Here is a 23127-nt window from a genome sequence, read left to right on the forward strand (position 1 = left end):
TTTTTCAAAAAATAGTTTCTATACCCATTTACCTTACACATGTAATCTATGCAGTCTAATCTATCGAAGCTATTAGTTTTATTTCGACGAATATTTTTGTTTCAGTGATTACAGTTTGCGTGGGGGATTATGTGAACAGTTTATATGCAATATTGTGATACCCATCAATACAGTGACAAGACAAATGATTAACAGAATTTTAACATACATAATGGAGATGCTTAAAACGTATGAATCCGAAAAACATATGAATGTACTCATGTGTTGGCTACCAAGCCATTTTCTTGTTTCCTTTAGGATTGAAGAACCGAACCGAGACAATCTTTTATGTATGTACTTTTAATTATTGATTTTTTGTTAATCAATTTGATAAAAATAAAAATTGTAAATGTTTGGAGAAGAAATCAACAAAATAATGAATGAAGACATAATCATGTGGGAATGAAAAACGGAAACTTCGTTAAAGTGATTTTCCGAAAAAATCTAAGGTCAAATCCATAAAAACCACTATGACTTGGTTTAACTATTGAAACCACTACGCCCTCTTCGTTGAAGACACCGACTATTTTTTTCCTTCAAAAAATCATTTTAAGTGTTTCCTAGTATTAAATTGGAAAAGTGGTAACTTTTGCTGTCAAACTGGTAATTTTTGTTGTCCATCTAGTAATTTTTTGTTGTCAAATTAGTATAAAAGTGGTCCACTTAAATATTTATTTTTCGACAAATTAGTAAAAAAGTGATCAAGTTATATGTTCAATTTTATGTCAAAATAATTATTTTTGTTGTTAAAAAGCTAAATATTTTTTTATAGTGGTATTATAAACAAATGAACTTTATACCATAAAATGTTAGCAAATATAACACAGATTGTCCAAACCTTGTTATAATATGAGTGTCCAATGTTATTTCAAAGAATGTGCCCTTGTTGAGCTGGAAGTGTACATTCAAACCATTTTTTTAATCGACAAAAAGAAAAATCCAAAACGGTTTTTAAAAACATGTTTTTCCAAAACATGTTAGTTAATAACCAAACAACCGGTTAGTAATAGGTTTGAATATATATATATATATATATATATATATATATATATATATATATATATATATATATATATATATATATAGGGAAAGGATCAAATGAGAATGCCTAAAAGGTTGAGAACGCGAAAACAAATCTGGTACATTAAATATTTATAATCTAAGGATCTAATTGATCATTAATTTACAGAAAATAGTAAATGATTTTAATTGTTTTTTTAATTAAAAAAAATATAAAAGGGTATTCAAGTAATTTTATGATGTCATCCAATTTGAATATATCGAGTAAGTTTGAAAATTAAAAGAAACCATTCCTATGTTTTAGTAATCACAGTTAACTTCTAATCTTTTGGATGATTCGATCATATCTTAATGAAAAATAGCGTCACAGCTAAACGATTATACCGAAGTCGATTAATACTGTTCATCCGTGAAGAGGTATTTTGCATTCAGAACTCCGTGAATCGTTGAAGGTGGAGGAATGTCATCGTTGATCAATCGAAGTGGAAGAAGTAAGCTTTCTAATCTTTTTTGAATGTCGATTGACTGGAAAACGGGTGTATTAATGTGTTTATTTTTTTGTTAATGTGTACATTTTAACGATTCTTAAAACCCTAGAAGTTGGGTTTTTCGTTTTTTCTTTATATCATCGATTATGAACTGTAGTGATTCTTCATCTTTGATGATTGTTGATTTAAATGTTGTGTTTAACAAGTAACACGTTGGTGTATTTGAATGTTTAAATGAAAATGGTAATTATAGATGAGTTTCGAAGTTATGGTATTCTGATATTGAATGTGCTTAAAAATCAATAGTTTATGATTGTGTTTGAAAGTTCTAAGATGCATATACATGTGTAATCGTAGTCGACTACTTTGAACTGAAGTAAGGTTACGTAAATCCAAAAATTAGGGCTTTTTTTTTACTTTTGTTTTAAGAGTCTTATTGTTGATCAATGGCAAAATAAATACATTATAAGTAGGACAAGAGGAGTAATTGATGTTAGTATTCGATTGTGAATGTTTTTTAGTAGAAAAATAATAACGAAGGGTATAACTGTCATTCATTACTAACGATTACTTGTAAAATCCGATTGTTTGTGCGACATAAGTATTTTTCTAGTATTAATCCTTGTTGTTGGTTGTATGTTTTGTCTATTGTTAAATTCATATTCAGTTGTGAATGGGTACTTTATTGAGTATGTATGTGGTTTTGATCCTGTACATGATTTTGTATGTAAAGAATAATGTTGTAGGAGTTCCAACTGTTTTATGTGAGTAAGTTAATTACACTGTTTGTTTATTGATGATTATTGTAAACATTCCTCTGATTTTGGGGACAAGAGGAGTAATTGATGTTAGTATTCGATTGTGAATGGTGTTTAGTAGAAAAATAATAACGAAGGGTATAAATGTCATTCATTACTAATGATTACTTGTAAAATCCGATTGTTTTTGAGACAGAAGTACTTTTTCTAGTATTAATCCTTGTTGTTGGTTGTATGTTTTGTATATTGTTAAAGTCATATTCAGTTGTGAATGGGTACTTTATTGAGTATGTATGTGGTTTTGATCCTGTACATGATTTTGTATGTAAAGAATAATGTTGTAGGAGTCCCAACTGTTTTATGTGATTAAGTTAATTACACTGTTTGTTCATTGATGATTATTGTAAAAATTCCTCTGTTTTTGGGTATGTGTTTAATTGTGTTTGTGTTTAGTAGGTATAATTTATGATTATTTGAGTTGTTAATGATTCAATTCTGAGTTATAAATGATTAAGGTATTTTAATTCTACTATTAGGTAGAAAGAAAAGCGAGAGGATATTACTAAAGACGGCATTCAGCAAATTCACTAATGAAGAATCCAATCCATTGCTTATTGATATTGAAGATGAAGACAATGAAGGAAACGAACTAGTACAACCTCATATTAGAAGAGAAAGACAAAAGAAGTGTTCAACACCTAAGAAGAAAACTAAAAAACAAATTGGTGGTGATGATGATTATATGAAATTTAAAATGTTAAATATCAAATGGAATCTATAGTGAGTATGTGTCTTATTTTTTGGACAGGTGTGGGGGAACGTGTTAATCGCACACCAGCTCATTCAATGCGAAGGGATCTTAAAGTTGTAGTTTTGAGCTCAGATTCAAGTAATGTACTTGTTTAGAAATAAATTTATTTAGAGTTTGATGTTGTAGTTAGTTTTAATAACTTGTGTTGTTTTGTATTTATTAATAGGAAATTCAAGGTTTTCAAAAGCTAAAAAAAATATATAGAAAAAAAAAGGTATGAATGATGATTTCATGTAATGTAACTTGTATATTAAAGTATATTCAGTTATGATTATGTTGTCTAATTATTGGCAGGTTTGATTGAAAGTTATGAGATGACAGAAGATAGTGGACTAAACAGGGAAAATGAATTGAGAACAAAAAGACGTTTTGATAGATGTAAAATAAAAGGTGATGAAGTTGTTGTTATAAACTCATTTTCAGGTAGTGTTTTTTTTAATAAATTTAGTATAGTATTGGTTTGGTAATTTATTTATAATCATTTATTGTGTTAAATATGTCTTAACAGGAAAAAATAATGTTACTGTCAAGAAGCTTGACGAAGATGAAGACTCTGATTTTGAAGTTGACAAACTTGTGGTAACAAGGAAAAAGAGAAGGCATCATACTTCATTCAAAGATGATGACAAAGAAAATGTGAAGAAATTTAAAAGACAAAGGAATAAAGAAGGAAATATATTGAAGCCAAGAAAACTGCCTAAAGTTGTAGCAAGTGGTGTAGAAGAAGCAAAGCGAATACAAGTACGGACATCTCCAAATGTTTTGTACAGTTGTCTGCATAACCTTAGCAAGGAACAGGAAGCTTATATTTCTTCTATTGGTCTGGGGCATTTGTTGAATATGAAAGTGGATGGGTGTGCATCAATTATGGGGCATTATATTGTCAGGAATTTTAATGCAGATAGGATGGTACTCAAACTTCATCATGGAGAGATACCAATCAATCACCAAGTTATTCACGAAATGTTAGGTCTGCCTCTGGGACATGTTACAATAAAGTCCATGCCTTATAGAGAAGTCACAGACGACAGGGTAACTGTTTGGAGAAAACAATTCGAAGATGAAGATAATATTATACCAAGGGCAGTTCAACAAGTTATTATGCAATCTGTAACAACGCAAATTTTCAAATAAATTTTTCATTTTATAAATATATTATTCCCATTCAAAACAAGGCATAAATAATTTAAGTGTCATATCAAATACAAATTGTCTAAACCCCAAGATCATAAAAACATTCTCCAGTGTGTACCGATCACGCCGGCGCCTTCCCACGGTCCTCGCTAGTACCTGAAACATATACGTAACAACTGTAAGCATAAATGCTTAGTGAGTTCCCCAATATACAACTTACGCACATACGCCTTTCCAGGCCCTGACCTTCCGGTCCATGTGTCTCAGGGGACTTCCGTCCCTGCTGGGTAAACCTTCCGGTCCTACCCACGCCGACCTTCCGGTCCATCACACAACATATTGCCTTCCGGCCCATAACATATTGCCTTCCGGCCCATAATATAATCGCCTTCCGGCCCATAACATACATAACACATATAACAAACAGCTTACCACATATAGCATACATATCACATATCATATCTGACCTTCCGGTCACACAGTCAAACCCTTCCGGGTACAGTATAGTGAGAAGACTCACCTCATGAAGACATCCCCAATTTCACGGCCATAAAAGACCGATTTGTTTATGCTTTGTTTTTTTTTTAAAATCAGAGTGATCGTTTAAAGAAAAACGGTTGCGGAATTTGTTCCCAAAATAAAATATGATAACCATTTTATCAAAACATTTCTCGAAAAGAATGTATTTTTATTAAATAATAAAACCTCGGGATGTCATGTTCGTTACAGACCAAAAGCATAAACAACATAAAATAGACCTTACAATAGTTATTCAACTACTGATCTATAATCCAAAATCTCTCGTCAAGTCCGCCGACTTATACTCTTGTGTCATTACCTGTAATGAAAAGAAAACTGAGTGGGTCAGGCTTGGGAGCCTGGTGAGCATATAGGGTTTTCAACCCACAATAATACATTTGTTATATTCAATTATCAAACAATCAACCCAAATACCCATCCCCATTATCTTCTTAAGGTTTTACCCTAAGAACCAACTATCCTTCATTCACTTATTCCTAAGGAATCGGCACGAAATCCATTGCTGCCAAAGTTTATCTATCGAGTACTAAATCCATAGTTATCAGACGCTAACTCCATAGTCGTCGGGGTTTACTCAAGCGATGCTAACTCCATAGTCACCAAGGTTCACTTAACAAGCGCTAACTCCATAGTCGCCAAGGTTTACTTAACAAGCGCTAACTCCATAGTCGCCAAGGTTCATCAAATAGGCACGAAGTCACATCGTCGCCAAGGTTTACACAATAGGCGCTAACTCCATAGTCACCAAGGTTTACTAATAATAGGCGCTAACTCCATAGTCGCCAAGGTTTATCTAATAATAGGCGCTAACTCCATAGTCGCCAAGGTTTATCTAACAGCAGGCGCTAACTCCATAGTCACCAACTATCCCATCTACCCTTGTTCTACCCAACAATTTTGTAGATATAAATACTTACACAGTTTAAATCATTTAACACCTGTATAAAACTCCAATTTCCATGTCCATCTCAAATAGACAAATAACATATAAACACATAGCACGTATTTCATAACAAATACTTCATATTGATGTGTTAGAAGAAAGCAACTACACACCCACACATATAAACAACAATATACTTAATACACTCAAACCATACTTGTATTATTATCGTGTTTATGAAAGGTAGTATACACTCACTTGATCAGAAGATGATCGGACAGCACTACGACTTGCAGAAGTAGTAATCCACCGCAGATCTGGAAGATCTCCACAAAAATCGAACTTCTCGCGGGCAGAGCTTCGGCTCGGGAACCGCACTTCTCGGGATCTTCGGGATCTCGGGACTTGCCTCGGGGCTAGAGAATAATACCGGGGCTTCGGGGTATTTCTGGCACGCAAAACGATGCAAAACGGGAGAGAGAGAAGAGAAGAAATTGGCAATTGGGTCGGCTGCCCTCGCATCCTATTTATAGGAGGCTGGAGCCTCGGAGTACGCGGGGCGTACGCCAGTACGCGAGGCGTACTGGTCCGAAAAACGTCACTGCGTTCGTCATCCAAAGCCACTTGCTGCGAATGTCGACACTTCGGAGTACGCGGGGCGTACTCGAGTACGCGACGCGTACCTCGGATCAGACCGGTGACTCCTTCGGATAATGCTTCCGAATTTCCTTTTAAATTTAAATACAAAATGATTAATAAACTTCGGAAATTCATATCTTCTTCATACGAACTCCGTTTTCGACGTTCTTTATATCCACGCGAAGGTGAGACTATGCTCTACAACTTTCGTTTAGATTCCGTCGGCTAATTTTGACTTTTATTTTTATTATTTATTTTTAATAGGCCGCGACAGAAAACTTCGTTATAAATTCATAACTTCTTCGTTTGACGTCCGTTCTCGCCTAACTTTTTATCGCTTCGATACCAACAACGAGATCTTCGATTCTCGTTTAGATTGCTAAGGCTAAATATCGCTCTAACGTAAATTCACTTTTTACGTCGCGCTGTGCCGTGCCGGTTCTGTCGCGAAACTTCGACAGGTCATAACTTCTTCGTTATAACTCGGATTTTGGCGTTCTTTATATGCACGGAAACCTTGTAACATATACTACAACTTAGTTAGGATTATTCATCCCAAATAATCTTCTATCAAAAAGTCATTTTTGACTCTTATTGTCTCTAAATTGACTAGCCCATATCTACGGGCGTTACAATACATAGCACATATAACAAACAGCTTACCACATATAGCATACATATCACATATCATATCTGACCTTCCGGTCACACAGTCAAACCCTTCCGGGTACAGTATAGTGAGAAGACTCACCTCGTGAATGCTGAAAGCTAGCAAATCCTGAAATCACTCGTGCACAATCCGTCGAGCTACAACCTCCCTATAACATCACATAACTCTCATTAACACTTATATCTTCTAAGTGTGACTATCCCTAAGAAGTCAGACTTAGGTCAACTCTGATCAACGGTCAACGGTCAACGGTCAACTCGACCGGACTCGGCGAGTGCCATGGCGACTCGGCGAGTCTAGACGTCCTCCGATTCTCTGAGATTCCCTTTCTACTCGTCGAGTATCCTCCTTGACCCGACGAGTTACTCCTGGAAGAATCGCGGGGCCACCCCGACTCAATTCGCCGAGTCTGAAGAACAACTCGACGAGTCCCAGTTAATCTTCAAGCTACTCGCCGAGTCTGTTCATCTAACTCGGCGAGTCCATGCCATGCAACCGCTCCAACTGCATCCTAAGGTCAGAACTGCTTCGACCATTCCTAGGTCTGGCCTTCCTAGGCTGATCCATCACGTAAAGTCCTCATTTCAGTGCTCATGATACACCCTATGATTCATAATTTACATTTTGACCTAAGGCATAAGGATTCCAATCCAAAACCCTCATCAATTCCCGAAATGCACAGACATGGGACATTCTGGACCTCCAAGGGTCCCAATACAAGGTTACAATCGTTTAGGGGACTAGGGTAACATTCAATCTATTCACAAAAGGGTTCCATAAACCCTAATTCCATAATCACATCAACATAGCAGAGTATATTCGAATTCTTACATGGATGATGTATTCTCTGTGTCCCCAATCCTCAGAATGTGACTCCCTTGCTGTTCCTTTAGCCAATCCCTTCTCTTTCTTGCACAACAACTCTTCTATAATCAACAATGGCCTATAATCCTTGCTCCAGATGCACACAATCGATTTAGGGTTCTTCTCAGAAGGCTAAAATGAACAATGACGGCCAATAAGTCTCTTTTATACGTCCCAAACCCGAACGGTTAGGGTTTTCGCTAAACAGCGTAGACTCGCCGAGTCCATATCTGGACTCGTTGAGTCCAGTCACGAACCCACGACCAAGTCTGCGATCCTACTCGGCGAGTCTAGGCTCCAACTCGCCGAGTCCCCTCTTAAAACACCCCAAAAACATAATTTAACAATACCTGAGATTCCGGGCTGTTACAACTCTCCCCCACTAGGATTAGACTTCGCCCTCGAAGTCTCACTCTGAAAATAGCTCCGGATGCAGCTCCCGCATCTCACGTTCCGGCTCCCAAGTCATTTCCGATCCCTTCCGGTGTTGCCACTGGACCAACACCAGAGGTACCTCCTTGTTCCTCAGAACCTTGATCTTCCGATCCCTGATGGCCACTGGTCTCTCCGCATAATTCAGGCTCGAATCCACCTGAATATCCTCTAATGGAACCACCGCCGACTCGTCGGCTATGCACTTCCTCAATTGCGACACATGAAAAGTGTCGTGGATCTGTCCCAACTCCGCTGGCAACTCCAACCGATAGGCTACCCGGCCTATCCTTGCAATCACACGAAATGGCCCAATATACCGGGGCCCTAACTTGCCCCTCTTCCTGAATCGAATCACTCGTTTCCAAGGAGAGACCTTCAGGAGAATGAAGTCGCCGACTTGAAACTCAAGCTCGGATCGGCGCCTGTCTGTATAACTCTTCTGTCGGCTCTGGGCGGTCAATAACCTCTGTCTAACTTGCTGAATCTGCTCTGTCGTCTGAAGCACGATCTCTGTGCTGCCCATCACTCTCTGTCCCACCTCTCCCCAGCAAATGGGGGTCCGACACCTTCTACCATACAACAGCTCAAAAGGTGGCATACCAATGCTCGAATGATGGCTGTTGTTGTAGGAAAACTCTGCCAAGGGTAAATACGCATCCCAGCTACCCCCGAAGTCTAACACACACGCTCGGAGCATGTCCTCCAGCGTCTGAATCGTCCGCTCGCTCTGACCGTCTGTCTGGGGATGGTATGCGGTACTAAAATGCAATTTAGTACCCAGCTCCTCATGGAATTTCTTCCAGAACCTGGAAGTGAAGCGCACATCACGGTCTGAAACAATCGAGATCGGCACTCCATGCCGAGATACCACTTCTCTCACATATATCTCCGCCAACTTCTCCGCTGAAGAACTCTCGCTGATGGCGAGGAAGTGTGCACTCTTCGTCAACCTATCCACAATCACCCAAATTGCATCAACTCCCCTGGCAGTCCTCGGCAATTTGGTGATGAAATCCATAGTGATCTGTTCCCACTTCCACTCGGGAATCTCCAATGGCTGTAACTTGCCATGCGGTCTCTGGTGCTCGGCCTTAACCCTACGGCAGGTCAAGCACCTCTCAACGAACCATGCAACGTCCCTCTTCATACAGGGCCACCAATACTCTTTCCTCAAATCCAAATACATCTTCGTAGCACCGGGATGGATCGAGAATTTCGATCTATGAGCCTCTTCCATCAAAGTAATACGCGTACCGCCCACGAACGGTACCCAAATCCGACCCTGAAACGTCATAAGCCCTCGTCCATCCTTAACGAACTCTGAAATTAACCCAACAACCCGCTCTTTCTTCTGCATCTCTGGTCGCACAGCCTCGGCCTGTGCCCCATGAATAGCATCCAATACTGGAGTCATCACAGTCAATCTCAAACATACATCTCGCAATGGAGTGCTCTTCGCCCTGCGGCTCAATGCATCGGCTACCACATTAGCCTTGCCTGGGTGGTACAGGATCTCACAATCATAATCCTTGACCACATCCAACCACCTCCTCTGACGCATATTTAGGTTGGGCTGATCCATCAAATACTTCAAGCTCTTATGGTCCGTGTATATCGTACATCGAACCCCATATAGGTAGTGACGCCAAATCTTGAGAGCGAACACTACTGCTCCCAACTCTAAATCATGCGTGGGATATCTCGCCTCATGAGGCTTCAGCTGCCTCGACGCATAAGCTATCACATGACCCCTCTGCATCAACACTGCACCCAGTCCCGAAATCGATGCGTCGCAATATACTACAAAATCTTCCATCCCTTCCGGGAGAGCTAATACCGGGGCTTCGCACAACCTCTGGCGAAGTGTCTCAAAGGAAGTCTGCTGCTCGGGTCCCCATGAGAATGCAACACCCTTCCGGGTCAATCTGGTGAGCGGCACTGCGATCTTGGAGAAATCCTTAATAAATCTCCGACAGTACCCTGCCAACCCAAGGAAACTCCTGATCTCAGAGGGTGACTTCGGCACCTCCCAACTCATCACCGCCTCAACCTTGGCCGGATCGACCAATATCCCTTCCTGATTAACAACGTGTCCTAGAAATTGGACCTCCCGCAACCAGAAGTCACATTTGGAGAACTTTGCATAAAGCTTCTCCGACCTCAATACCTCAAGGACCTCCCTCAAATGCTCCTCATGCTGCTCTCTAGATCTCGAATACACTAGAATGTCATCGATAAATACAATCACTGACCAGTCCAACATCGGTCTGCATACCCTGTTCATGAGATCCATGAACACAGCCGGGGCATTGGTGAGCCCGAAAGGCATCACCACAAACTCATAATGCCCATATCGCGTCCTAAACGCTGTCTTCTGGACGTCCTCATCCCGCACTCTCACCTGATGGTATCCTGACCTCAGATCGATCTTGGAGAACCAAGATGCTCCCTGCAACTGATCGAATAAATCATCGATCCTCGGTAATGGGTAACGGTTCTTTACCGTCAACTTGTTCAACTCCCGGTAATCAATGCACATCCGGTGTGAACCATCCTTCTTCTTAACGAGCAGAATAGGTGCTCCCCACAGCGAGCTGCTCGGCCGAATGAATCCCTTCCCCAGCAACTCCTGGAGCTGCGAGGACAACTCTTGCATCTCTGGAGGTGCAAGACGATAAGGCACCTTAGCAATAGGCACGGCCCCCAGAACCAGATCGATACCAAACTCCACTTGCCTCACAGGAGGTACTCCCGGCAGCTCCTCGGGGAAAACATCTGGAAACTCACGCACCACTGGTACCTCCTCAACTGACCTCGGTCTCTCGGAAACCTCCCGCGTATCCATCACATACGCCACAAAACCCTTACAGCCCTGCTGTAGACATTGCCTCGCCCTAGCGGCCGAACAAAAAGCTGATCCCGAACGGGTACCCTCGCCGTACACCGAAAGGACTCCCCCACTATGGTCTCGTATAGTCACCAGCTGATGCTCACAGTCGATGACAGCGCCGAATCGGCTCAACCAGTCCATGCCCACGATGACACAGACATCACCCATCGCAATAGGAATCAGGTCAATCGGGAACTCAACCCCGAAAATCTCTAGCACACACCCCCGAAGAACCTCCGTGGCACAAATCACTCTCTCATCAGCTATAGAAACTCTCACTGGCTGACTCAACGACTCACGACTAACGCTGATATGCTGACTAAAAGCTAAAGATACATAGGACCTACTCGCACCCGAGTCAAATAACACTAGGGCAGGCACAGAGTTCACAAGGAAAGTACCTACGCATATAATAACATAAGCATAACATCTCGACATTAAAATAATTACATGAATTACAGCATACCTGCCACAACATCGGGCGCAGCGCGGACCTCCTCCGCAGTCAGCTGAAAGGCTCTCCCCCGAGCCCTCGGGGCCTCGGCCTTCACCGGTCGAGTCGCAGTAGCTCTGGTAGCAGGTGTAGATCCCTGAAGAAGCTGAGGGCACTCGGCCTTCCGATGGCCTGTCTGGTTGCAATGAAAGCAAACCGTAAACCCCTTGGGGCACTCCCTAGCAATGTGCCCCTCCTTGCCACACTTGTAGCAAGCACCAGATCGACATGCCCCATCATGACCGTTGCCGCACTTTCCGCAAGTGCGGCCCTTCGAACCTCCTGTCCTCGAATCGGCGGACTTTATCCGCTTGGTTGCCGGCTGGGACTGAGCCAGTCGCCGGTCCACCCGCTGAGACTCGGCCTCCTCCCTGGCCTGGGTCTCCAACTCGATCTCACGCTTCCTGGCATTCGCCTGAAGCTCAGCAAAAGTATGGTAGGTGGAGTTTGACACAAACTCCCGGATATCCCTCCTCAACACACCCAAGTACCGGCTCATCCGAGCCTGATCAGTGGACACCAGCTCGGGGCAGAACATCGCCCTCTCATGAAACTTCCACGTGATCACCGCAACAGAATCTGTACCCTGCTTGAGGGTTAAGAACTCCTGAACCAATCGTTCCCTCTCTACCGAGGGAACGTACTCATCCCTGAACATAGCAGTAAACCCCTCCCATGCCACTGTTGTAATCTCTGCCAAAGTGAAGTTCGCCGTCACGAACTTCCACCAGTCCTTCGCTCCCAAACGGAGCTGGTTCAAAGCGAACCGTACCCTCAGGTGCTCCGGGCATGAACAAGTGTAGAAGCACCCTTCTATATCCGAGATCCATCTCATCGCAGCAATCGGATCCTGCGTCCCATCGAACTCAGGTGGCTTCATGTTGCTGAACTCTCGGAACAGCAACGAGTCACCCCCCTGTGGCCTGGCAGCGGCCACAGCTGCGGTAGCTGCAGCGGCTGCAGCTTCAGTCAATGCGGCGTATCGCTCCTCAAACGTCTCCATCAGGGTGGTCTTAATAGACCCAAACATCTCCGGGATCTCAGCCCGGATCGCCGCAGCTACCTCCTCGTGAATCATCTGACGAATCTCCTCGTCACTCACACCGCTCGAACTCGCTCCGTGGCGTGGTCTAACCATGATGTCTCTGAAATACAACATAAAACTATCAGAGACTCCATCGAGTATAATCGCACTCGATAACGCAACCCTACCCAGTCTCCGATATCTAGGGATTCTTACTTGGGTCTCCCACTGACCCGGTGTCTTCGGTAGTACGGGCCCAATACTACCGACCACACCGCATCAGCATTCATCCCAAGTCTTCCTCCCAAAACCCCGGATTGTGAGTACTCTACTTCTGTTATGCACTATCTACCCGCACACTAGCAAAGCATCTCATATCGGCAAACTTCCCTAGACTAAGGCATCACAAATCAGGCCACTCTAGTCCTATCATGAATACCTAGTCTTCTAGCATGCATAACAATTCATATCATATAATATTGTAAGGTATTTTGGGGATCTTTACCGTTCGGGCGCTGACTGATCGTACACACTGCTTCTTTCTTGCTTACCACAGAACCATTTACAAAAGTTTATGCCTTTATTTAAAAAGTTTCCTCAAATCCTCGGTTTGAGTTCAGTTACTCCCGAAGGTGCACCCGAATCCCTCAAACCAAGGCTCTGATACCAATTGTAACAACGCAAATTTTCAAATAAAATTTTCATTTTATAAATAAAGTATTCCCATTCAAAACAAGGCATAAATAATTTAAGTGTCATATCAAATACAAATTGTCTAAACCCCAAGATCATAAAAACATTCTCCAGTGTGTACCGATCACGCCGGCGCCTTCCCACGGTCCTCGCTAGTACCTGAAACATATACATAACAACTGTAAGCATAAATGCTTAGTGAGTTCCCCAATATACAACTTACGCACATACGCCTTTCCAGGCCCTGACCTTCCGGTCCATGTGTCTCAGGGGACTTCCGTCCCTGCTGGGTAAACCTTCCGGTCCTACCCACGCCGACCTTCCGGTCCATCACACAACATATTGCCTTCCGGCCCATAACATATTGCCTTCCGGCCCATAATATAATCGCCTTCCGGCCCATAACATACATAGCACATATAACAAACAGCTTACCACATATAGCATACATATCACATATCATATCTGACCTTCCGGTCACACAGTCAAACCCTTCCGGGTACAGTATAGTGAGAAGACTCACCTCGTGAATGCTGAAAGCTAGCAAATCCTGAAATCACTCGTGCACAATCCGTCGAGCTACAACCTCCCTATAACATCACATAACTCTCATTAACACTTATATCTTCTAAGTGTGACTATCCCTAAGAAGTCAGACTTAGGTCAACTCTGATCAACGGTCAACGGTCAACGGTCAATGGTCAAATCGACCGGACTCGGCGAGTGCCATGGCGACTCGGCGAGTCTAGACGTCCTCCGATTCTCTGAGATTCCCTTTCTACTCGTCGAGTATCCTCCTTGACCCGACGATTTACTCCTGGAAGAATCGCAGGGCCACCCCGACTCAACTCGCCGAGTCTGAAGAACAACTCGACGAGTCCCAGTTAATCTTCAAGCTACTCGCCGAGTCTGTTCATCTAACTCGGCGAGTCCATGCCATGCAACCGCTCCAACTGCATCCTAAGGTCAGAACTGCTTCGACCATTCCTAGGTCTGGCCTTCCTAGGCTGATCCATCACGTAAAGTCCTCATTTCAGTGCTCATGATACACCCTATGATTCATAATTTACATTTTGACCTAAGGCATAAGGATTCCAATCCAAAACCCTCATCAATTCCCGAAATGCACAGACATGGGACATTCTGGACCTCCAAGGGTCCCAATACAGGGTTACAATCGTTTAGGGGACCAGGGTAACATTCAATCTATTCACAAAAGGGTTCCATAAACCCTAATTCCATAATCACATCAACATAGCAGAGTATATTCGAATTCTTACCTGGATGATGTATTCTCTGTGTCCCCAATCCTCAGAATGTGACTCCCTTGCTGTTCCTTTAGCCAATCCCTTCTCCTTCTTGCACAACAACTCTTTTATAATCAACAATGGCCTATAATCCTTGCTCCAGATGCACACAATCGATTTAGGGTTCTTCTCAGAAGGCTAAAATGAACAATGACGGCCAATAAGTCTCTTTTATACGTCCCAAACCCGAACGGTTAGGGTTTTCGCTAAACAGCGTAGACTCGCCGAGTCCATATCTGGACTCGTCGAGTCCAGTCGCGAACTCGCGACCAAGTCTGCGATCCTACTCGGCGAGTCTAGGCTCCAACTCGCCGAGTCCCCTCTTAAAACACCCCAAAAACATAATTTAACAATACCTGAGATTCCGGGCTGTTACACAATCAACACGTGCAGATTTAATGTTTAAAGTAAACATCTTTGTCCTGTTGTGTAATACACTAGGTCAGTCGATGAGCATGGGAACATGTGACCTGTCGATGTTATCACAAGTGACGAAAGACCTGGATCTAAGTGACATTGATTGGTGTGGATATGTTTTTGATTGCCTTAAGGATACAAAAAGTGCATGGAATCCAAACAGCAAAAAAAGATTCTATGTTGGGCCAATTATATTACTGCTGGTAAGATTTGTTTTAAATTAAACTGTCATTCAATATTTGTAGCCTTATATGTGCAGATACATTAAAGTGTATTTAAGTAATACATTTTTTATTTGTCTTTGTTGTAGTTGCTATACGTAGAAAGTGTTCGATGCGATTCAGTGAAGATTGTACGATGCAGACCAGCAATATGTTGTTGGAATGTTGATAAACTACGTGAGCGAGAAAGAGTAGAGTGTAGGACAATTGGTCTGGGTATGGGTGAATTGCAAGATCCATTTCAAGTCATCAATGAAGCATCGGGAACTGGTAATGTAGGGCAAGAAAAAGTTCAGGTAATATTTTATTGTATTGAACAATGCATATGAAATTTATTATTTGTTATTTTGGTATAATGTAAATTAATTACATTCATACATTATTGACAGGGAAATGATGCAGGAGGTGTAAGGTGTAAGGTAGTAATATAATATAATCATTACTAAATAATAAGTTATTAGTACAACAACTAATATTGTGTTACTTTTCGTAGGGAAATCAAGGAGATGATATTTTTAGTGGTAGTGGGGAAAGTGTTGAGGTAGTTTACTACCTATTGACATTTGAATAATGAGTTACTAAAGTATTAATTAATACTAACAGACATATTAATGTTTTTATTTGGTTTGTAACGTAATTCTATTGTGGTGACCTAATTAGACAACTATTTCAACAATAAAGGAGATGTACGACATGATATTGCAGCAAAAGAAAGTGTTGGAAGACAAAATAAATGATGCTGTCAAGAAATATCCTGATAATCAGTTGGTCAAAGAATGGAAAAACAAAGTAAATGATTTGTTTACTGAAGTTTCCGCATCATAGGAACCAGAACAATCTCAATAGTGGTATGATAACGAGGTTGAAATTGAACGTACGCTGATTCTAGCTACAACTAACAAACAGTTTGACAACTCCTCGATAGCAAAATGTGGTATTCAAATGTCACAAGAATATGTAGACTTCGCGAATAGATCTGGAACAAAATCTTTTAATAATACACCACCATCTAAAATGGAAATGCCAATTCCTTTGTCTATAGTACCATTCAACAACGATGAACATTGGGTTAGTAGAAGAGGGTACATGCCTTGCATGAAATCCGAATATATGATGTGACATCCCCATTTTCACGGCCAAAAAAGACCGATGTTGTTTATGCTTTATAAAAATCAGAGTACTTCATTTTATAAAAATGTTGCGGAATTTGTTCCCAGAAAAACATGGTAAATACGTTATTAAAACATTTTCGAAGAAACGTATTTATTTCATTTTAAAACGTTTGGGATGTCATCGTTAATACAGAAACATAAGCATATACAGAACTTACAATTATTTACACTAGTGATCTACATCTCTTTAAATCTCTCAGTGTAATGTCACTTCATATCAACACCTGTGATATAAATAAACTGAGTGGGTCAGGTTGGGAAGCCTGGTGAGTACATAGGGTTTTCAACCCACAATAATATAATTATTATGTTTAAACAATCAAACAATCAACCCAATTACCCATCCCCATTATCTTCTTTATTCTTAAGGATCTACCCTAAGAATCAGCTATTTCTCATTCATTCATTCCTAAGGATCATCCTAAGGAAACAACATGAAGTCCATTGTTGCCAATGACACATTGGTCAAGCGCAGCTGCTAATATTGTCACTTAGGCTCAGCTGCCAGAATTAGGACATTTTCTATGAGGCGCTTCTGCCGGTATTGACCTTTAAACACTACTGTCATGGTCATAAGGCTCCCTATTAGGCGCAGCTGCCGATACTATCCTTAGAGCGCAGCTGCTAGGACGTTTACCGTAGATCTAAATCATCTACGGGTTGTGGCGCAGCTGCCAGTGCTTATCTATAGGGTACTAGGTCCACTGCTGCCAATGTATACCTATAGGGCACTAGGTCCGTACTACTAATGTTCCTCTATTTCAGCTTTTATCCATCATCATTCATCTACCCATGTTTTACCCAACATATTTTGTAGATATAAAATACTTTATACAGTTCACATCATTTAAAACATGTATAAAAATCTTTCACCAGCATAGACAACAAGTATTCAGACAATATGCACACATAACACGTAATTTATATTAAAATACTTCATATCTATGTGTAAGATGAAAGAGACCATGCACTCACCTGATTAGGTGGTGATTCCGAACTCAGACAGCACTTCGTTATCTCAAAACAATTTTCCTCGACAAAACCTAGTATCAATACCACCAGGGTTTAGTTTTTAACGTTAACCACGACTAATTAATAGTCTAGCTATTATTACTATTATATAAGCGTTAAATAACACTCAATATAACTCATAATAATAGCCCAAATAATTATTTTAAGGTCCTAATAATGTTACTATAATTAAATAAAATCTATATTAAATATAGTATAGGCGTAGCTCACTTACAGCGAGTTTTTATTAAAAACCGGGCTTCGCTGGAGCAGCGTTTCCAAGCCGAAAGCTTTTCTTCTCGGAGCCGTCGGGCGCTCTGGGGCTTTCTTCTCGTGCTAGGGAGGTTCCGTAGACTTGGGAGGGGTTTAGGGAGGCTAGAGAGAAGTTAGAGAGAGAAAGAGAGGCTTATGGTGTGAAGAAAATATGAGGAGTTCACCCTTGTATTTATAGGAGTTTTATAGTAAAGTATTCTCTAAGCTTCGTCCGTAACTTTTGCATACGAGCTCCGTTTTTGTATGTCTTTTTACCGCTGAGTTCCTATTAATGAGATCTTCAACTTTCATTTAGACCTCGTTGGCTAATTCTCATTCTATCTCGGATTTACAAAACTGTATCGAATTCGCCGCGCTTGAAAAGTAGGGACTAAGCTTCGTCCATAACTTTCGCATACGAGCTCCATTTTTGTCTGTCTTTTTACCGTTGAGTTCCTATTAATGAGATCTTCAAATCTCATTTAGACCTCGTTGGCTAATTCTCATTCTATCTCGTATTTACAAAACTGTATCGAATTCGCCGCGCTCGAAAAGTAGGGACTAAGCTTCGTCCATAACTTTTGCATACGAGCTCCGTTTTTGTATGTCTTTTTACCGCTGAGTTCCTATTAATGAGATCTTCAACTTTCATTTAGACCTCGTTGGCTAATTCTCATTCTATCTCGGATTTACAAAACTGTATCGAATTCGCCGCGCTCGAAAAGTAGGGACTAAGCTTCGTCCATATCTTTCGCATACGAGCTCTATTATCGACGTTCTTTATATCCACGCATTGGTATTTATGAGTACTACAACTTTTATTTAGATCCCGTCGGCTAAAAATCGACCAATCTAAAATGCAGATTTCGGGCTGTGCACTGATATGCTAAATCTTAGAAAAATCATAACTTCCTCATACGAAGTCAGATTTGGGCGTTCTTTTTATCGATGTTCTTAGTTTAACATATTCTACGACTTTTTTTTAGATCGCTAAGGCTAAATCTCGCTCTATCGTAAATTCACTATTTACGCTTCCCGGTATCGTGCCGGTTCCGTCGCGAAACTTCAACGGGTCATAACTTCTTCGTTATAACTCGGATTTCGGCGTTCTTTATATGTACGAAAACCTTGTAACATACTCTACAACTTGGTTATGATTATTTATTCTAAATAATCTTTTGTCGAAAAGTCATTTTCGACCCTTATTGCCTCTAATTTGACTAGCCTAGATTTACGGGCGTTACATCTGAAATCTCCTTACATTATACGGGCTGTTGATATCATCAAAGGAGTTCCACGGCAGGAAAAACGTGTAGCAGAATGGATATTCTCTCTCCAGGGAGATCCAAAGTAAGTTGCATTTAAAATATTTTTAAAATTACTTAATTTTGTTGGTTGCTTATTAAAAATATTATTAATTGTTCACGTCTTTTGCAGTGATATAGTTTTCCACACTTTGGATGGTTTTTCTGCTCAGAGGTTTCACATGGAAAGTTTTTTTCCAACATGTGAACTATTTGGCCATGTCACTGATTGTTGGAGTCAAGTGTTGAATCTTGATGAAAGTAAGCGTGCACCTGAATCGCCTCTGAGAGTTTATTGCAAGACAGATGTGACGGTATAATTTAATATTGTTCAATGTTGATTATACTATTTTTTAAATACAACATATAAAAAAGTTAATGAGTTTTTAAAAATCGATCACAGAATTCGTATCTTGAAAGTGATTTAACAGAAAGTCAACGTAAAGATAAATTCATTGAGAATTTGGTGCTTTCTATTGAAGATATGGACGCAAGCCTACGTTTTGTTGGATTGGTAAGAGATATATCTCGACAGTTTACTTACGTGTGTATTTATCATTGATCAAATATGAATATTAAATAAAGTGAATACAATTGTAATGAATAAACGTTGCAGCTTTTCCTACCAATCATCTGTTCCTTCCACATTTTCCTTTTTGTGATCAGTCTACAACAACCAAAGTTTGTAATCGTTGACAACAGCAAAGTTGATGATCCTGATGGTGAGAGATATAGTCAGTTGCCCCAAATCATTGTAAGTGATTAATAAAAATTACTTTACATAGTTAATAAAATTTCATATGTGTTGACAATGTTTTTACATTTTCAGAAAGAGTACATAGTTGATTACTTAAAATCTCAGAATCATCCAAAAGTTGAGATGTTTTCGCATGTGATGCCACATAGACTGGAAATGGCTTGGAGAACAATAAACAACAACATTGATTGTGGTGTGTTTACGATGCGTCACATGGAAACATATATGGGTGGAAGTATGAATGAGTTTAAAGTTGGGTTCAAGAACGAGTCTTCTGCACAAGATGATCAACTTGTTAAACTGAGGACAAAGTATTTATACAAAATCATCACTCATGAATATAATGTGCAAAAGGATTATGTGTTGCAAAAGGTTGATGAATTCCACAAGATTCCTTCAAAACAACGTTCTCAACTGTTGGTCATTGCAAAGGAAGAAATTCACAGGAGATTGGATGATTTAAGTTAATTATGTTAAAAAAAGTTATTTTAGTTATGACTTCAATGGTTTCTTTTGGATAGTTTAAAAACAATGCTCTTGTATGCTAAGGATATTAACTTGGGTTGCTGAACGTACAATAGTTACTTTTGGTTTGCTAATTTTAGTAATGGACTAGTGATATTTTAGTAGTTATAATTTTACATTAACATTTGAAAAATTAAGTTAAAAAATGATGATTAACATTGATGGTATAGTTTTAGTGTATATTCAGTAATGATTCTTACTAACAAACATTTGTTAATATGCTATATTACTATGACCATACAATCAGAATTTTTAATAATTAAAGTGAACATATCTATATTATATAATGATTGTTGGTGGGTTTTTATCTTAAAGTATGTTGTTATTTAAATATTGATTAATAGCATAAACACTTACTTGAATTATTCCTAACATATTATACTTTAAATGCAAATTATTTTATCTTAAACAGAAGAGTATTTAACAATTTTCATATCATCAATATGTTGAAAATAATTAATGTATTTATGATGTTATTCATTATTGACTAAACTTAAGGGTTTAAAGTCGACCATGGTTAAACTTATGACTAAAATTTACCCAAACGCAAACGTAAATCAATATATGATGTATAGGTGTTTTAAAAGTTAATCGTACAAACATTTGTTATTAAGATATACTATTAACAGCATATAATAAACTATGAATACTGCTTGGATTGTATATGACTATAGTATATAATGATTGATGGTTTTATAAGTTCAAGAAAGGAAAAGTATATCTATTGTAAGTGCGAACTTTTTTAATCTAATAAAAGAGGTTTAAATGTCAGATAATATCATTAATCTGTTAACATTACCAAATTTGGCATTGCTATTATTCATCGATGAATAAAACAAAACGTTAAAAATAATGAAAGTGTTTTAAGATAACATAACCTACTAAATCATAGAAACATATCCTTATTCATAAATGTAATAGAAAAGTAAAATCTATTGGGAAAACGACTGGGCAATTTTAAGCTGCTTTTGACTCTCGTGCAAGTCTTACTTTGCAAGTCCTCCAATTATGGTTAACATATTGATTGCAACCTGTGCACATTCTGGTTTTTTTCTTTGCAGCTGCAACGGCTTTCTCAATAGCACTAACCATTTTTTTCTTAGTTCCACTACCTTTGGTACGTATAGATGCAGGTGGATGGATATTTATTTCATCAGGAATGCTGCGTATTCCAAGCATCCGAATAATTTCTTCTTCAACGTTATCAGATGATGTTTGGTTTGAACTGCCAAACTCCATTGCTGCCTGCTTCAACGTACGTGTCTTTTCAACAAATTCCAACAATTTCTCTTTGCTTCTTTTGAAATGATCCAAGCAGTATTCAATATTGTTGTATGCCTCTGTTAGAAGTTTAAAGGTGTCATCTTCTGTTTGCATGGCAACATGTTTCATGGCAAGCAAATGGCTGGAAATTGCATCCCTTCTCCATCTTCTTAGAATATACTGCTCTGGAATCTCTTCAATATGCTTGTTCTTCAATACAGCAAAAATATGACGACACAAAATGCCAGTACGTATGAAGTGATTGCATGAACATTTAACTTCTTTTTCAGGCAACTTTAGTTCAACCTACATTGTATAATTAAAATAATGTATGTTAGTAACTGATTGAAGTAACATATTAGTTGGTGGTTATTGCATAATATTGAAAAAAATATATTTAATTTAAAAATAATGATATAATATACTTGTATGATGACTAATGAAAAATGTTTAAACAATGAATATAACCTTGCATTTTATCTTCAACTGTTTGCTCTTATCCGTTTGTGTAATCATAACAACTTGCCACCCATCAATCTTTTCAACACTATCGATAGAACAGTACCAGGCTGCTTTAAATATTTCCTTTTTGACCTGATAGAAAAAAAATTTAGTGTAAACCGCAGCTGCATGTTCTAGTAAACCACTTGGAAGCGTCATTTCATGCTTTGCATTTTTTGTATCATGTTCTAGTTTCTGTTGAGCATTTCGTTGCTTTCCAATTGTGGTGTCATAGTTCATCATGAAATAGATAAGCAAATTACCAGAGTTAGAGTATTTATTAAAAAATGAGTTCACGCTTTCAGACCTTGAAGTAGTTTTCATCAGACCGTGTAGTGGCATGTCTTTAAAATAGGCTGGAATCCAAAGTTTTCGATCCCTGTACATGTCTTTGAACCATCTTTTGTCCCGTAGTTTGAATTTTCTCATAAGGAGTTTCCACCATGATTCAAACACTTCAGGCTCGATATAGACATTCCAAACAAGCTTCGTAAAACGCTTTCGAAAATCAGAGTTTTTCAAAAAATCGGCTGAAACCTAAAAAAAATAGAAATTTATAAGATTAACTATGAATAAACAATATGTATGCTAATCGTTATTAAAAATATGTAAACTGTGTAAATCATTGATGAATAAAACATGCTGCGTGTTAACTTAGACCAAAATATACACACCTTGGCTTGTAGTTTTTTCATAATGTGCCACATACATAAACGATGATTAGAAGTAGGAAATATTGCTTCAACGGCCTGTAGAATTGTTGGATCTTAGTCTGTTAACACTAATTGAGGGTGTTTTACATGTGCTTTCAAAAAAGCTTCGAGCAACCAACAATAAGATTCTATTGACTCGTTGCTTAACAAACCTGCCCCAATGTTTATTGAACGTTTGTGGTTATCAATGGCTGTAAACGGCACAAAAATCATTCCATACCTGTATCAAAAAGGTAATTAAAAACAAATTCAACATTGATTACAAAGTCAAAAAACATCAATATTCATACTTAAATAAAAAAA

General features: G+C 39.3%; 2 protein-coding genes across 2 annotated transcripts; one reads left to right on the top strand and one right to left on the bottom strand.

The window, feature by feature from the left end:
- Positions 1-1210: 1210 nt before the first annotated feature.
- On the top strand, positions 1211-3211 carry LOC145098481 (uncharacterized). Its single transcript, XM_079036116.1, has 3 exons — positions 1211-1550; positions 2842-3030; positions 3114-3211. Exons 1-3 carry the CDS (start codon positions 1520-1522, stop codon positions 3209-3211), a joined length of 318 nt encoding a protein of 105 aa, XP_078892242.1. The 5' UTR covers positions 1211-1519.
- An 18093-nt stretch (positions 3212-21304) lies between these two features.
- Positions 21305-22737, bottom strand: LOC145098482 (protein FAR1-RELATED SEQUENCE 5-like). The gene is made up of 3 exons (XM_079036117.1): positions 22726-22737; positions 22079-22648; positions 21305-21916 (listed from the first exon to the last, which is right to left on the bottom strand). Exons 1-3 carry the CDS (start codon positions 22735-22737, stop codon positions 21305-21307), a joined length of 1194 nt encoding a protein of 397 aa, XP_078892243.1.
- Between the last annotated feature and the right edge of the window lie 390 nt (positions 22738-23127).

Source organism: Lactuca serriola, chromosome 4 (genome assembly GCF_051521515.1).
Source record: "Lactuca serriola cultivar US96UC23 chromosome 4, Lser_US96UC23_V15, whole genome shotgun sequence".
In the NCBI taxonomy this organism is placed as follows: Eukaryota; Viridiplantae; Streptophyta; class Magnoliopsida; order Asterales; family Asteraceae; genus Lactuca; species Lactuca serriola.

What these genes read in the sequence shown, in the direction of transcription:
- LOC145098481 (XM_079036116.1), top strand. Translation starts at nt 1,520, where the DNA reads ATGTCATCGTTGATCAATCGAAGTGGAAGAA. An exon ending in GATCAATCGAAGTGGAAGAA is followed by an intron (nt 1,551 to 2,841) that starts GTAAGCTTTCTA and finishes TTCTACTATTAG; the next exon opens with GTAGAAAGAAAAGCGAGAGG. An exon ending in GAAAACTAAAAAACAAATTG is followed by an intron (nt 3,031 to 3,113) that starts GTGGTGATGATG and finishes TTTTTTGGACAG; the next exon opens with GTGTGGGGGAACGTGTTAAT.
- LOC145098482 (XM_079036117.1), bottom strand. An exon ending in AGTTGAAGATAAAATGCAAG is followed by an intron (nt 21,917 to 22,078) that starts GTTATATTCATT and finishes TATACAATGTAG; the next exon opens with GTTGAACTAAAGTTGCCTGA.